The 15,562-nt window shown below is 48.4% G+C and overlaps 7 protein-coding genes across 7 annotated transcripts; 3 read left to right on the top strand and 4 right to left on the bottom strand.

Moving 5' to 3' along the window:
- Positions 1-720: 720 nt before the first annotated feature.
- On the top strand, positions 721-1,212 carry PFICI_12411 (uncharacterized protein; the record flags this gene model as incomplete). Its single annotated transcript, XM_007840992.1, has 1 exon — positions 721-1,212. The coding sequence occupies one exon, from the start codon at positions 721-723 to the stop codon at positions 1,210-1,212; it is 492 nt and encodes a 163-aa protein (XP_007839183.1).
- A 634-nt stretch (positions 1,213-1,846) lies between these two features.
- Positions 1,847-2,704, top strand: PFICI_12412 (uncharacterized protein; the record flags this gene model as incomplete). Its single annotated transcript, XM_007840993.1, has 2 exons — positions 1,847-2,605; positions 2,660-2,704. The coding sequence occupies 2 exons, from the start codon at positions 1,847-1,849 to the stop codon at positions 2,702-2,704; spliced, it is 804 nt and encodes a 267-aa protein (XP_007839184.1).
- Positions 2,705-3,617: 913 nt separating this feature from the next.
- On the top strand, positions 3,618-5,524 carry PFICI_12413 (uncharacterized protein; the record flags this gene model as incomplete). The annotated part of the gene is made up of 5 exons (XM_007840994.1): positions 3,618-4,004; positions 4,072-4,152; positions 4,216-4,817; positions 4,876-5,430; positions 5,482-5,524. The coding sequence occupies 5 exons, from the start codon at positions 3,618-3,620 to the stop codon at positions 5,522-5,524; spliced, it is 1,668 nt and encodes a 555-aa protein (XP_007839185.1).
- Positions 5,525-5,870: 346 nt separating this feature from the next.
- PFICI_12414 (uncharacterized protein) lies at positions 5,871-7,039 on the bottom strand (the record flags this gene model as incomplete). Its single annotated transcript, XM_007840995.1, has 4 exons — positions 5,871-6,504; positions 6,572-6,657; positions 6,713-6,866; positions 6,918-7,039. 4 exons carry the CDS (start codon positions 7,037-7,039, stop codon positions 5,871-5,873), a joined length of 996 nt encoding a protein of 331 aa, XP_007839186.1.
- Positions 7,040-8,642: 1,603 nt separating this feature from the next.
- On the bottom strand, positions 8,643-9,849 carry PFICI_12415 (uncharacterized protein; the record flags this gene model as incomplete). The annotated part of the gene is made up of 4 exons (XM_007840996.1): positions 8,643-8,851; positions 8,924-8,979; positions 9,042-9,327; positions 9,390-9,849. The coding sequence occupies 4 exons, from the start codon at positions 9,847-9,849 to the stop codon at positions 8,643-8,645; spliced, it is 1,011 nt and encodes a 336-aa protein (XP_007839187.1).
- Positions 9,850-12,040: 2,191 nt separating this feature from the next.
- Positions 12,041-12,490, bottom strand: PFICI_12416 (uncharacterized protein; the record flags this gene model as incomplete). Its single annotated transcript, XM_007840997.1, has 1 exon — positions 12,041-12,490. One exon carries the CDS (start codon positions 12,488-12,490, stop codon positions 12,041-12,043), a length of 450 nt encoding a protein of 149 aa, XP_007839188.1.
- A 989-nt stretch (positions 12,491-13,479) lies between these two features.
- On the bottom strand, positions 13,480-14,969 carry PFICI_12417 (uncharacterized protein; the record flags this gene model as incomplete). The annotated part of the gene is made up of 2 exons (XM_007840998.1): positions 13,480-13,586; positions 13,655-14,969. 2 exons carry the CDS (start codon positions 14,967-14,969, stop codon positions 13,480-13,482), a joined length of 1,422 nt encoding a protein of 473 aa, XP_007839189.1.
- Positions 14,970-15,562: the final 593 nt, after the last annotated feature.

Consider the following 15,562-nt stretch of genomic DNA (forward strand, 5'->3'; position numbering starts at 1 on the left):
TAAAAAAAAAAAAAACGGATGGCTTCCTATTTGAAACATGTCTGCAGTAACACCTTATTTCGTGCACTTCTGTAGGAGAGACTGGGTGTCAATATGCCGATGGGTGCGCGGCACTCCAGTTGTCCATGGGTCACTTAGTAGTACAGTTACGAGCTGTGGTCGGGGATTCATAGTGCTAAGCCGCTGATCGGACAGCGCAATTATTATTGAAATGATGTACTAACCGGCTGGTTATTACTACCGAGTCTTTGCCGTTCAACAATTATGGTGCGTTGTACAGGTGGTGTAGTGCAATTAGGCTAGTGCAGTGCAGTGCAGTGCAGTTAGGTTGCATTGAGCTGGTGCAGCGCAATTTGTACACCACCAGAACTAAGGAGAACATGGTCATGTATTGAGACCGAACAGATGAGCCCATAGATGCCCTCGGGCCGCGGTGTGATATATGGTGGTAAGGGTTTGCAGAGCAATATTGGCTGGTTTTTCAATCCGCGATACCATTAGTGCATGAATTATGTATAGACAACAACTATTCGCCGAGTCGCCGAGGTAATAGTGTATGATGCCGTTGAGATGTGCAATTTCTGACCAATGGCGAAGGCCCAAGACAGTGAGTGTCACTGCCTCCGATGCCATAAATAATAGCCAAGCACGGTTGACCATCTAGCTGGGCACTTCCATCCATTCCACTTCACCTTGTCTTTACAATTAACGCAAAAGAAAATGGCGCCGCAGTATCAAGTCATCATCACTGGAGAGCCTGATAAGGCGACTGCAGAAAAGCGGCGCTTAGTCTATCTGAGACCATTCATATTATTCTACTTGAATTCCCTGTTTGCCGAAGTCATATTCTTGGCAGTCGGTGTCTTCATCATGACGGGGGCCCGCGACCTCATCTACAAAATACTCTGGACGCTAGTCTTTTGCCCTTTAGGAATGGGCGGGGCCATGGGTGGCATCATCAATGTCTTCATCGTTGATCACTATTACGGAACCAAGGCAGTCCATTTTACCAGCATCCTATCGCTTCTGGTCCTGAGCAGCTGCAACTATCTCTGCTACAATCTCGACAAGCACTTTGGCTGGTTTGGGGCGGCAGATCATCCACTTTGGTTTCACTGGCGGTATCCCATGATTTGGGCGGTTGGCTACTTCAATGGCAAATTACTCTTCACTGACGAGGGGCAAAAACGTCTAGCAAGAATGGGTATTTAGTATTCTCCTGAATGATACGACTCTGACAATGTTCAAAGGGACGCAAATATTGCATCTTCTTGTCCCGCCAGGTGATCTGCAGGCATTCCAAAAAAAAAAAAAAAAAAAAAAAGGCTCTTTTACACACGGTGCATATGGAGGCTAGAATTTCTTTGGATTAATTCATTAGGTTAAAAATTCCCTCTATGCGTGTTTATTCCGTGTTTCCATAATAAAACCTAGTGTTAATTGTATCTAGAGTTTTCTCCCCAAATATATTCTCTTGGGTTTCTTTTCGACTTCCAAAGCCTGAGCCACACTATCGTATCCCTTTCTAATTTAAATCATTAAGCTCCTGTCTTTCGTAATTTGCATCACTTAAAATATAGTTTTGATCGCCGAGGAGGTTCAAAGCTCAAGGGTGCTGGTACTTGAACTGCGGGGAGCGAGTAGACAACAACGGGCATCACAGCCGAGGTGATCAGCCAACTTCATGCTACCAATTGGGCAAACTAGTGGATGGTATCATTTAAGACCGCGAGCTTCCAGTAATTTATTAAAATTTTGATCGAAAAAGAAATGCCCTGGCAATTCTTCCCATCCCTCCGAGGTTTACAGTAAACCCAGGACAGTTCCGGGGATGGTAGATGCCATGATGTTAAGAGCTGAGGTGTACGTATCCTCCCGACTGCCCATCGCAGTACAACGAAATGGCGAGCCCAGCTTCTTTTCGCCAATCTCTTGTACCTTGATTCACGGCCCCACAGAAGCCGTTCTAATTGATACCCCCATTTCCACAAGCCAGACTGAAGACCTGGTGAGATGGATGAAGGAGCGAATCCCGAACAAGTCTCTCAAATACATTTACATAACCCACGGGCATGGTGATCACTTCTTTGGCATTAGCACGGTGCGAAGGCAATGGCCCAGCGCTCAAGCAATTGCTACTGAAGGAACTGTCGCGCACATGAAACAACAATTGGAACCCCAATGGTGGAACGATGCCTGGCTCAAATTCTTTCCCGGCAACCAAATCGATACGCCCGTCGAGCTGGCCACACCGTGGCTATCTGATCAATTCCACGTCGACGGGCAGGTCCTCAAGATCTTTGAGGTTGGCCATGCCGATACTCACGATTCCACCTTTGTATACGTGCCCGACCTCGAGTTGGTTGTGGCGGGGGACATTGTCTACGGCGATGTGCACCAATATTTTGGGGAAGCCAACACATCCAGCAAAAGACAAGAGTGGCTACGGGCCATTGAGAAGATTGAATCACTAAATCCCAAGATTGTGATTGCTGGTCACAAGCGTCCTGGGTCGGTGGATGCGCCTTACTACTTGGGGGCAACAAAGGCTTACATTAAGGATTTCGAGGACGTTTCGGCGGGATCCGCTACTGCTGAAGGCATTGTAAAGGAAATGCTGAAGTTGTACCCAGACCGAGTGAATCAACATGCTATATAGGCTGGTGCGGCGGCTGCTATCAAGGGAAAAGTCAAGGAAATCTAAATCTGTTGGAACAAGGGATAGCCCATCTCTATGGTTTATCGAAGTCGCACATGATTAGAATAACACAGTTTTGTTGCAGATGCAACTTCCAAGGTGTCAAGCTCATCTCTTTACGAATACCAGCAATATGCGTATGGTATCTATAAACTCCGAGTGATGGTTCAAATTACCATTGAGGTGAACAGGTCGCTACTACTGGAATAAGTCCTCGGCGTTTGGGCTAATGCTGTAGCATGTGCAGGGGTAAAATCAATGTATTGTAATTTTGCCTCGGCCCCACCTAATGCCGAGGAGGTTTGTCCCTCTGCTCCACTTGGGATGCTTATACACACAACACCATCAATTCTTGAGGCCCTTCCCTGGAATTTGGTCTACATCAATAAATCTCGCAGCAATGTCATTACAGACCAACAAACCGCCGAGGAGAAGAACCGCCGCGGCCTGCCAAGCATGTCATGCTCGGAAAGTAAGATGCAGTCTGACCAAGTCTGGCCCACCATGCACAAACTGTATGATGGATGAGGTAGAGTGCGAACCGAGGACAAATCGTAGACGAAGGTGGGTAATAAGAATAATACACTGAAATTAACGACATCTAACTGGGCATGTTTCTCGCGTAGAATACCGAGTACGCAATGCCCACCAACCGCACTGGCAACGCCGCAGTCACCAGTTGTCTCGAGCGCCGGGAGGAGTGTACATGGGTCGAGCCCTCGCCGTGACAACGCCATCACCGGCAGCATACAGGCTGTCCAGCTCACCGGTGCTGGTGGGGAAGCTCGAGTTTGTGGACAAATTGACAGTCCTGTCTCCCCGACATTAACTACACACCTTTCTCATTATGGAAATGTACAAACAGAAGATGTCTCTGGCTCGCAGCCAGGCACGCCAATTTACGGCACGTTGACTCACCATGATACATACTTCCTTCAGTCAATACCTTCATTTGACAGTTCTCACTGAAGTTATTCTAACACTTAATCAAGGAGACCCAGGAGGGATCACTCTAGTAACAGACGTCTCGCATTCCAACTGGCTGGACAAGAGTGGGCATTTGTTTCTCCGTAAACTCAGGAGAGACTCACTCGGGAACGATGAGCTGACTTACTTGCACCAAAAAGGTGTATTTTCGTTACCCCACAAATCAGTTTCAGATGTCTTAATCCGCATATACTTCCATCACGTCCACCCATTCTTTCCTATCCTCAACGCCAAAACGTTCCTGGCTGCATATGAAGATGGGGCTTATGACCGTATCGGAATCCATCTTCTCTGGTCCGTTTTTCTTGCAGCTTCGCTTGTAAGTCACATTTCTGAAACTACGTAAATAGCTATTCGTATTTTATTGAAGCTAATTTGATTCCTAGTTTGTGAAAGAAGAGACCCTTCGTGATGCCGGTTTTGCAAGCCGAAAGGACATGAAACGGGCCATGTACCAAAAAGCCAAAGTAATGCACCGAAGACCGAACGTAGACATGGGCAATATGCTCACTTTTCCTCTCAACCTCTAGGCCCTCTACGACATGCAATATGAAAAGAGTAAAACCACGCTCATTCAGGCCGTGTTGCTCATGGGATTCTGGTATTCTGACACGCAAGATCGGACTGGGCCCCTGCACTGGATCGGTGTTGCCATAAGCCTTTGTCAGTCAGCCGGTCTGCATCGCAAGTCCAGTCTTGGCACAAACCAGCACAATACCGACACTGAGATTTTGTGGCGCCAGCTGTGGTGGGCATGTGTATACCGTGACGCGTGGTACGCTGTCGGCCAGGGGAAACCAATGCGGATAGCCATTGCTGATTGCAACACTGAGATGCCATCAGTCAAGGACTGCGAGCACATGTATGATGGCGTTGAAGAGACTCTTCGGGCAAAGTATTTGCCAGACCACATGGATCTCCTGTCACAACTTTGGGTCGATCTACTTAAACTCACAGTTGTTCTGATCCAGATTACCATCACCATGCAAAGAGACGGAAACCCTGGAGACTCACGTGCGTTGGAACAAAAAGAGGAAGAAATTCTCGCATGTCGCCAGAATTGTATTGCACTGATGAACAATACCGATCGACTCGCACAAATTCACGTGCATCACGTCGAGTTGTATTGCAAGTAAGTTGATCTCATCACCAGCCCGAGTGCAAAATTGTGCTAACAATGAGCTCAAAAGCTCCACGCTACTAGTGCTCTATCGACCCCATATCCTCCAGGCCAATGCAAAAAGGTCCAGGGAAATCGCAACGCCATTCGATTCCTTCATAGAACAAAGAGCACAAACGGCCGCTGCCAGGATCAACGGCATTCTTGCGCAGCTCATCGCCTCTGATGCAGTCGACGTCTGCCAAGGCATCATTTGCATGGCCTTGATACCGCCAATGCAAATACACATGTTGAACCACTTGTCCAAGGACCCTCTTGTGCGACAACTGCATCACCATCAGCTCGAGATCTGTATGGTGGTTATGAAGGAGCTAAAGAAGACGTATTTTGGCGCTGAGATCATATACAAGATCTTCGAGAATGCAAAAGCACAGATCCAGTCACAGGCACTGACCCTCGAGACGCACGCGGGTGATACACAAAGCTTGGCACAAGGTTCAGGCCACATCCAAGGCGTCATGCCGGGCCCAAGCAATACTTCCAATGACCATGCTGACCAGCCAGATGATGTATCAGCGGTTTTGCAAAGTTTGATGAGACAGCATGATTACTTTGACATTGAGGAGTGAGTTAATTAATCACACTTGATACCGCATACTGACTGGTCATGATTTAGGCTAGACTTTCTGAACTTCCCAGCCACCAGTGAAATTGAGTAAACTGGAATATCGTGTCATTGAAATGTAGCTAGAAAATCAACAGTCTAGTGTCTCAAGAGGAAGACTCCCTAGTTTGATATCGTAGAGGCATTAATGCGACCAATACGGTACTGTAATTAGGCCTGTGGATTTTCTAAACAGTCTTGCATGGCATTACTAATAAAGATTTCTTCTTCTCGCTTTATGATACTAAACAAAATACAGCTTCTTCCGTATTAAGTGCAGCCATAATCCCCCAATATCAATTATCTCAGACAATGGTCTGTCTCATTGTATTCATCTGAGTGTATGCGTCAATCAATGACTCTGCGCTATTGCACATATGATGATCATAATGGCGTGCGACTTAGTACACATAATCAAGACAAACGTCAGTGTAGTTGATACTCATAACATCGGCCACAGTAACATTGGGGTACAAGTCCATCATCCACAAGTTGTGGGTGAGGGTCGTAGTGTTGCCATTATCGCCATCATAGGCGGCGATATCGGCAGGTTCGTCACCCGAAGAGCGGCCGTTTGTGCCGCCAATCTCGGTAAGGCGCGTGTCGAGGTCTTGAGACTGCCACTTCCACCACTGCAGGTCGATAAAGGCGTGGTGAAGCCAAAAGACGGGGTCTCCGGGGCTGTTGGCCACGTTGCCCATGAGCCCGCCGACGGCGCCGTGGCCGTTGGCGTGCGGGCCGTTTTCGACGCAGTCCCACATGTCCTCAAAGTTGTCTTCCTCCAGGCACTCGTCAAAGTCGCTCGACTGCAGCGTGCTCAGCGAGAGGTCGCGGAAGATGCACGTGTCGTCGGCTGTGGCGTTGCCGCCAAAGGGAGATTCACCGGGGGTAAAGGTCAAGGTGACATTGGCGAAGGGCCCGTTGGCAATGCACTCATCGTCGCCGACACCGTTGCCGCCAAAAGCGTCAGACTGAAAAATGGTAGAGTCTTCGATATCGGTGAGGGTTGAAGCATCCTCCTGTTCGTTCCAGTACCTATGTCAAAAATCGTGAGCTTTTCATGTGTAATATATACCAAGGAATATGTGAGATGGATGCTTACGCGAGCGGACCTTCGTACCCACAGTAGTCACGAAGAGCATTGGCGTGAACGGAAACAAAATAGCGGTGCCATGGGAGGAATTGACCCTACAATGTATTAGCGATATTCCTGGCAAGAGAGTGTGGCTACGAGTATACTGACAACAAAGTGAATATAGTCCACTTGGGTAATGTGGTTATACATCAGCTCGTCCCAGTAGGTCTTCGAGCCTCCGAGATCCATCGTAGCAGCATACTCAGTCAGGCACACCTCTGCGGCAAGGTAGTCAGACTGTTCATCCGAAGTAAGGTCGTTCCTGAGAAATGTCAGTGTTGTGTATCACCTCTCCTCAGTTATTGATTCCTACCAATCTTTGACCGTTCTGTAGGTCGAGCAGCTATCCCGTTTGACTGGAGTAGAAACGGGAGTGGCAATAGCGGTGGCTGCAAGAGCCAACAGGGCAGGAATGGTTCTAGCGAGTGAGGCCATATTAATTTTTAAGCGAATGTTTGTAGAAGCTTGGAAAAAATGAAAGACTTGTTGGTGTTTCTAAAAGAGATACACTCGGGAAAAGATGCTTCTTTATATTCACCTATAGGCTCGTGGATATAGCAACTGATCTCGCAAACTGGGCATGACGAACCTTGCTCCGTTTAGGACATGTAGATCAGAGGGCTTGGTTCTACTGCCGCAGTAATCCGAGACCGGCTACTTCAGCTCGCTAGCGACGCTCTGCTCGTATTGTTGCACACAGTTCCACGCGTCCTATCCCATGGATGATGCCCTCATTTCGCGATATGATAAGCCGCTTTGCAGCACGATGGGGATTTGACTGCATCACCTGGAACGTCGGCAAGGCCACACTTGAGTCGAGATGGGAAAAGGCCCTGCTTACAATCATTAGCTGCCCATGGTCACCGTCGCGTGGCGTAGGACAGGACCCAGAGAGGACTGCACTGCCTGAAAACCACAGCATTTTGCCGGGTTACGCATTCTCCAGTTCAATATTTGCTGCCAATATACTGCATTAAAGCAATGGAATCAAAAGCCGAACCCACTCGTGATGTCGACCGAGGGTCAGGATGCAGAGGTCATCCTCGTCAAGGACGGATCAGTCATCACTAGATATTTTTCTGTCAGCCTGAAGAACGCGTAATTGCGGCTGTTCCTGAGCGTAAGGCGACGAACAGATCCACACTCATTGGCAATCTTTAGATATCTTTTTTTCTCCTAGCGCAACGGTTGAGCCTCGAACTATGTTCTCCTTGGCTTATTATGCGCGGGCCCTTGGCACCCGCTGCTGCCGCTAGCCGCAGGGCCCATTGCAACCTATCAGTCATAGCGGCTGTTTGTAGGCGGGTGGGGAGCGCAACATTACCTTACCCTTGCTGTAAACGCCTGCTCGGGTCTCCGCCTTTGTCTTTTCTTCGAGGCTTGTTACCTTAATTATCTGGGGGTACTCCCGTGACACGCGGCCGGACAATTATGGCACCAAGGTTACCTGGTTTAAGGATCTGTTTCACCGGAAATAGTGAATAATAAAACAAGCCACACGCATTCGATAGTCTTGGTTCGTCGTCATCACCTGTATGCAGGTCCTCTCGTGTGACTATATTGGCATATCCAAGATAAACTTACAATGCGATGGAACCATCATGTGTGCCAGGCCGTGCGTGTGCAGTTCCTGCAGGCACGTTATGCATCTTGGACTTTCAATGCACCAAGTTTTGCTCGTATGTCTGGTAGCATTCGATTTAGAGAGCCTCCAATAATAGTTCAGATGTTCAGACAAACTACATACATGACCAAGTTTGCAATCAACTTATATGACCAAGGCAACGAAAGTCATAATACATGACCGTGGAATGACTATGAGCATATCTTTCTAATCTATTAGAAGAATTATCGCGAGTCACTTCTTTTAAATGTGATGATTTAATATAGCAAGAATATACTATTAATAAACAATCGCATTTCAAGGGATATGTCCTATTGGCTATATCTCGTAGAGTCTCATTTAAAAGCATCTGGTTACAGACCCAGGCTGACAAATGGGCCAGATTACTTTCATGCATTTAGCACAACGCGCCAATCAAATATATTCGGCACAAATTGTTGAGCCTCCCAGTTCCATTACATCGGCGATAGTGACGTTGTCGACAATGTTATCCATCCAAAGCACGTGGTTGAGACTGGTGTGGTTATCGGGACCATCGCCGTTGTAATCCAGGATAGAGGCACTGGGGAATCCGAGGCCACTGCTCTCGATAATGTACTCCGGAGGGACATTGGGACCGCCGACTAAAGTTTTCAACTTAGAATCTCTTTGTGTACAATGTGCATTGGAAAGCGTCATGGCGAATCAAAACTTACTGTCACTGTAGTTGTTGCCCCATGCCGTTTGCCATTCTGCCCACATCTTGTCTAGCCTATTGCAAAAAAAGTATTAATTACCAAGTGGCGCGATCGACAATATTGGAAACAAACTCACCAAGCGTGGTGGAGAAAGAAGGTGGGATCGCCGTTGCTCTCGATGGGGTCCGACATGAGACCGCCGACAGCACCGTGGCCAGCGCCGTGCGGGTAGCCGTTCCAGCACTCCCAGGCCGTGGTGTAGTTGCTGTAGGCCATGCACTCGGCAATGTTGGTCGTGTTGGCCTGGTCGAGGTCGTCTTGGTTCAGGTTGCGGCTGATGCAGTAGTTGGCCTCGGTGCTGGTCTTGTTGATGTGGAGGGTTACATTCGCAAACGGGCCGTCTTCGATACAACCACCGCCGCCTGAATTCAAGCTTGTTAGTTTACAACTCCAGTAGAACACTAACCCCAGGCGCGAAACTAACCTCCAGCACCATTGCCGCCGAAGCCGTAAACGGGATCGAAAATCGACGACTCGTTCAAAGGGGCATTGGCCAAATCATAGGGCTCGTCCCAGTATGGGTGACCACCCTCATAGCCGCACTCCTGCAGGAGAATCTCGTGGGTACGGACAAACCATCTGTGCCAGGGAAGAAAGTGTCCAACATAGTGCATATAATTGCCTTGATAAATGTGAGTATAGTGAAGCTCATCCCAAAGGTTCTTTGCGCCTGGGATCCATCCGGACCGGGTGGGCGAGTTCATGATGCAGAGCTCGGCATTGATAAACGACGTCTTCTCGTCGTTGGTGAGATTGTGCCATGCCTTTCGCTGGTTGATTGAAGTGCAGGTGCCGGTGCGCTTGGCGGCGGTTGGGCAAGCATCCACCGCCAGGCCAGCAGTCAGGATTCCGAAGAGGGCCGTCTTAGCGAGAGATAGAGCCATAACGAGCGATGTCATAAAGGAAAGTGAATTTATTTGGATTCTAGGAATGGTGGCATTGGCATCAAATCATGTTTATAGGATCTACTCAAGTATATAATTCTCATCACTCGACATGAAGGCGGACAGCCACTGGTCCAATCAATACTTGGTATAATTGTCCAAGTGTTTTGCGGAATTGCGGACACAAAAAAAATTACAAAGTACATGCAGACTTGCAAGGGAGCTGCTTGTAAATTATTCCGATCCACAGGCTAAAATGCAAGTTGCTGCAGAATTCCCAGGGGCCACAACGCCTAAATTTCCTATTTGGGAAATGCTCGTTGGGGAACGAGCCGCTGGCAGCTGCGCTAACCGCGACCTATTACTGTTTGTCTCCTGATGAGCCACCATTGACCACGCGGCCGGGCCCTTGGTGACCTAAAGGACTTCAGCGTGCCATGCTGAATCAGCGTATTGCTCAGCAGGACTAGACGCGTCCATGATATAGGAATGCGTAATGCTCGGCGCGGGGAAATGTAGAGTTCTATGTGTCTTCTAGAATCTGTCATGGCATGATTGGTGTTTAGATTGATCCGCATAACGGCACGTCGAGCCTCAATTTTACTACCCGTACCTTGTTCAGACTATTTGTGCGGGCACTAATACACAACTGGCCTCGGCATAAATATGCTTCCGCATGAGCACATATCAGACATATAAGTCCTACATAGGACATGTGCTCTGAACAGCACTCAGCGGTGTTTGGCATCCAGAGTGGGTGGAAGGCACCGGTTACGGTTTGCCCAGTAGAGAGCCGGTGAAATAACCCACATTATCACCTCGGATCACTACTTTTATTACGAATATACACCCTTGCATACGATAAACAAACATATTGCCGCTTAGGAAAAATAATATGCGCGGCTGATGCCTCGAAATAATATATAGGAAATATCATAACTAATAGCTGGCATTAGCTGTAGAATAAGATTATAATTTCAGCATCGTACTATTCGAAGATACGAGATGAATATCTGAACACTGTCCTTTGGCATCTTTAAAGCTCCATGGCGTCTCCGGAATCTGTGCTTGTAAATGCATTTCCTTGCCTCGTCGCTGTCGATAGGGTCGAAGGTGAAGTCCAAGGGTGGTGGGGCTCGCTAGGGATCAAGAGATCTGCATATGGCAGGTCACCGTCAGAGCCGATTCGAATAAGGCGCATTATGAGGGTCAGGGGCAAGGAGCGAGAGTCGAGAAATAGGATTTATATGGTCATGCTCGGCGAGCAGCTCGGTTTCAACGGCCAAGGGCGATCGTTATCCTGAGGATGAAGACCCTAGAAGCCCTAAAGGTCCTCGCTTTCAAAGAACCTAAAGATAGTCGAGGATCTGAGCCGTTAACGGCGCCAATCTCTGATGGCTTATACCAGAGTCGGCCTTTGGAAGCTTTAGCAGTTTTATGATAAGCTGACGAATCTACCGTACGCTCCTATTGTGATACTACGTCGATAATATTTAGTCTGCAAGTGCTTGATGCTGAGCCTCAGAGGCACCAACCGTGATGGCGCGATTAATATCTGAACGAATTGAAAAGGCGTAGGAAGGGACTTTGTAAGAAATCGTTCATCATGTCCCTGACCGTTGAAACGCCTCTCCCAGAGATTAGCCCTAAGGCCGAGGTGGCTGACCAGCTAGTCCTCACGCTTCTCCAACACCGTAAGCGCGTTTATACTAATGACGACGATAATGACTAGGCGCTTAGTTCCCAACCACAGAAAACCTCACAGCCGCCAACAAATAAGAGGAGCAGCAGGAAAAACAACAGACAAATCGGGAACGGCAAACGCTAAAGAACTAGATGAACTTAACCTATATTTTGCAGAAGGAGTGTTATGGCACCATTAAAACTCCACGCACTGCCCCTTCTTCGCTACACCTTCAGGTAAGATCTATACGCCGAACCTCCCTGATGATTTCGAGCCGGATTGATTACACTGGATCTCGCTGCAACGACCTACCCTCGAGAGACTTCCCCATCGTTTATCCGGCGAGGCAATCGATGGCTGGCCATGTAACCCGGTCGGCTATCCATTCCAAAGCCCGTCCACAGTAGTTAGAGTAGAATCGTACTTCCCAACAATCAGCCAAGTGGTTTCTATTGAGACCAAGCCCTACTAACTCTTGCCACAATCCCTACCAGCCAGTCGGGGCCGCTAGCGTGTTCCGGTCGCAGGTTGGCAAACACCGTCATTGATGTCCCCAAAGACTGAAATGCTGGAGATATCAAAAACCTCATCATTGAAGTTGATGAGGCTCACCTGGGCGTTGCTTATGAGGGCTGCATCCCAGGCAGCACTGGTGGGCCCAAGTACCACGCTTTGACCCGCATAAGACTCTGGTGCGGTATCCTCAACCTCCCCACATCCTCCATCGTTGATATCACCGAACACGGAAATGCTGGAAATGTCAAAGACTTCGTCGTTGAAGTTGATGAGGTTGATGGTTATGTTGGAGACTAGAGGCGCTGTTGGGAGGGTGATGGGTCCAAAAAGGATCCCTTGCGCGCTTTGACGAATGAGGGGCTGAGGACTTCCTTGGAATCCGCCAGCAGAAACTGGGTGCCCAGCTAGCATCAAAGTAATAAGAAAACTGGTGAAAGACATTTTGATTACCATTAATCGAGTTTCAAATGATAGTTGAGGGTGGAATATAGGTTTCAAAGGGCTGTTTGATGATTGTGATATTGTATTCCACTGCTTTTGAAAAGTTTGTAGATGGTTATATCTATATTCTCTGCAATTTGTAGTACCGGAAAAGATGGAAACTTCCAATTCTATTTTCGTGTGCAACTCTGCCAAGTGGACCAAGCCAATGCTTACCTGAATCCAATACTTGACCCTGGCTGATATCTCGTTTTTCGACATAGCCAAGCCAATATTTGAGCAATCACTGGATCTCATCACAATGATTTGCAGCGAGCTTGGTCAAAGTGTTACATTTCCTGCCTTGGGCAAAGTTCTATCGTTGCATGGCGGGCTAGGTTATTAAAGTAATGGGTTTTCATTATATTTCCGAATCTAGAAATCAACTACCAAGAATCATCATCGATATGTGATTGCGCGTATATGGAAGCCAAAAAAGATCGAGTGTGTGCAAAAAGTTTTAATTTATGGCGGGTAAACCCCGCGCAACTGAATACTTGATATTAAGGAATATTCAATATCCAAGCCTTGGAAGATGTCACACCGGTCAAGGCGAATCCTACGAAGGCTGTGTTTAATTTGACATGTGACCACCGCCAAGACTTGGCTTCAACGCCCTTGCAGCTTCCGTGTATCACATCTATTATATTATGGTGAAAGCAAATTGAATAATAATCGCAATACAAGGCGCATACAATGGGATACATCTTGATTTGTTTGGTAAGTTATATGGTATTCCGCAAAGGTGGTGCTGTGCAAATGGCAAAACTGAGTCTGCGACAGCATGGAATCGACAAGTACCTCAGTGGCGTTTGGCTGTGACCCAGGAACAAGCACCAGACTGAAGCAAACACACGAAAGAAAACAATTCGTAACGGTACAAATACGTATCTGGCATAAAACTGCTTCGATATCGCCATTATAATTATCTCTTTTATGTTAATGCACAATCAGATACCCTGAGACTTGTTGACAAGCTTCTCGGCGAGAACAATGAGTAGGCTTGCATTGGCAATTCCGAGGTTTCCGCCGCGCGCAACGACTGGCAGCAATCTTACTGTTAGTGGAGAGACATGAGAGCTCTATGAGCGCCTCACACCATATTGTGATTGGTAGTCAACGCACTGCCGGTATCTCTTGACAATTTCCATTGCTTTGCTTCTTCTTCATTGATGGAGACGAAAAGCTGATTCCTGCTAACCTGAGCAGCCTCCCACAAAGTTTGCATTGAAATTTTGTCTGCATGCCAACGTCGCGCCTCGTAAAAGTTTTTGACCAGCTGCTGGATACGCACACGCAGATACCCTTGGTAACCCTCTGTTTTGCCCTCTGCTTCTCCAGAAGACGATGCACTATCGGGCGCAAAGTCTGGGTCAACCGCCCAGACCCACATGTCGTCAACGCTGGGTGTCCATCTGGATATTATAGAGTTTGCTGCATCTTGATCGACGACCAAGAAGACGTTACTGAGCAAGTTATCATTTATACCTGGACCATGCTGCCTTGATGATTTCCTAGGTGCAGCTCGAGCCGAATGGAAGGCCTCGCGTAGTCTCTGAAAGGTGTCCAACAGTGCCGGAGAGCATGGTCTTTGGGGAGGAAGCTTCACAGTGAATATTTTGGTCGTATTGATATCTGGAGTCCCCTCCGTGGCAGTCTGGCCCATCGAGGGAAGATCCACCGGCCATTCAAGTCGCTGCCTCTGGAAGCGGGACTCAATGACACTCCCGCAACGCAATGCCCACCTTGCCCATACCAAGACGCCGTCCTCGCGACACAAGTAGTTTTCGTAAAGCTCTTCGCCTTTCTCCGCCTTGATCGCCGGATCACGAAAAATCGCGTAACCCCAGCGTGCCTCGGGGCGGTCTTTTAGGTCTTCTGTCCACAAACGTTGGATCCAAGGAGCAGCGTTACGCATGGCAGATTCAATCTCCTTTGCTTCTCGCGCCCTGGTATCGGCCGTCATGCGCCACGTCCATTCTTTAGGCGCATTTTGAAAAGCCTCGAGCTCATTTTGCTCATAGAGCGGCTCCCGGGCCATGGTCAGCCGTTTCGTGAGGTCTTCCCACTGGCCACGAGAGTACGCGTGGGTGCCTAGATCCATGGCTTCGCGAGCTCTATCCCCGGCCAAAGCCTCTTTACTCGAAACGTTGCGCCAGTACCGTCCCATCAGGAGATCAATTTCGGCGTCGGTGAGCGCATTGGGTGATTTGGCCGCACGCTCGAGAAGCTGCGCCTTGCTCAGTTGCGTGACGGCAGCCAAATTGGTATTTTCCACATCTTGATCCGGTATGTCCAGCAAGCGGCGTCGATCCCGGTCGCTGATTGCGGCAGGATTCGAAAGCGCCAAGCGCTCCAATTCGGGATACCGCGCGATCAGTGAGTCTGCATCATCGACCTGGCGCTGAACCCGCATGAAGGTTTGGATGATGTGTTCCATGGTAGCGTGGTTTGGCTCAATGCTGAGTATCCCGGATCGGCTTCAGAAGTCTCGAGGCAGTGGGGTTACCTGAATGGCCCAAAGTACCCGCTGGAAAGGCCAATGGCTAGCACTCAGGAACATGAGAGGTCCTACCTCCTTGTTCCGAGGCAGATTGATAGGAAGGCGAAATTTTGAGGTGCTACTATTGGCGCCAGAGGCTATCTTCTCTTGACTCCAAGAATGATGTGGTGTTTGTGCCAACAGTGATATAAGGTGAGGCGGGAAATTTCCATTGTCCAACGCCGGCCAGCTCCATCCATTCTACAGCTACAGTGGGGTCGCCTGCCTAACAGCACTGGTGCCTGGCTAGCGGTATGCAAGGTACGCGATATGCTTAGCGCGGGCCAGCAAAGGCTAATCGGGGTAGGTAAATACTAGGTACCTAGATAAATTGATACAGTACGGGTGTTTGACTTGACGATATTATCGTCAAGTCCAGCATCCAGGCTGACTAAGCCACTGCCAACAGCCACCTATCTCATCCCAGTCTTTACGCCCAGACGTCACTTTCTTTTGTGTTGACAGTTCACGGAGTTGGTGTCCTTCAACCA

Source organism: Pestalotiopsis fici (genome assembly GCF_000516985.1).
Source record: "Pestalotiopsis fici W106-1 unplaced genomic scaffold PFICI_Scf_10, whole genome shotgun sequence".
NCBI lineage: Eukaryota > Fungi > Ascomycota > Sordariomycetes > Amphisphaeriales > Sporocadaceae > Pestalotiopsis > Pestalotiopsis fici.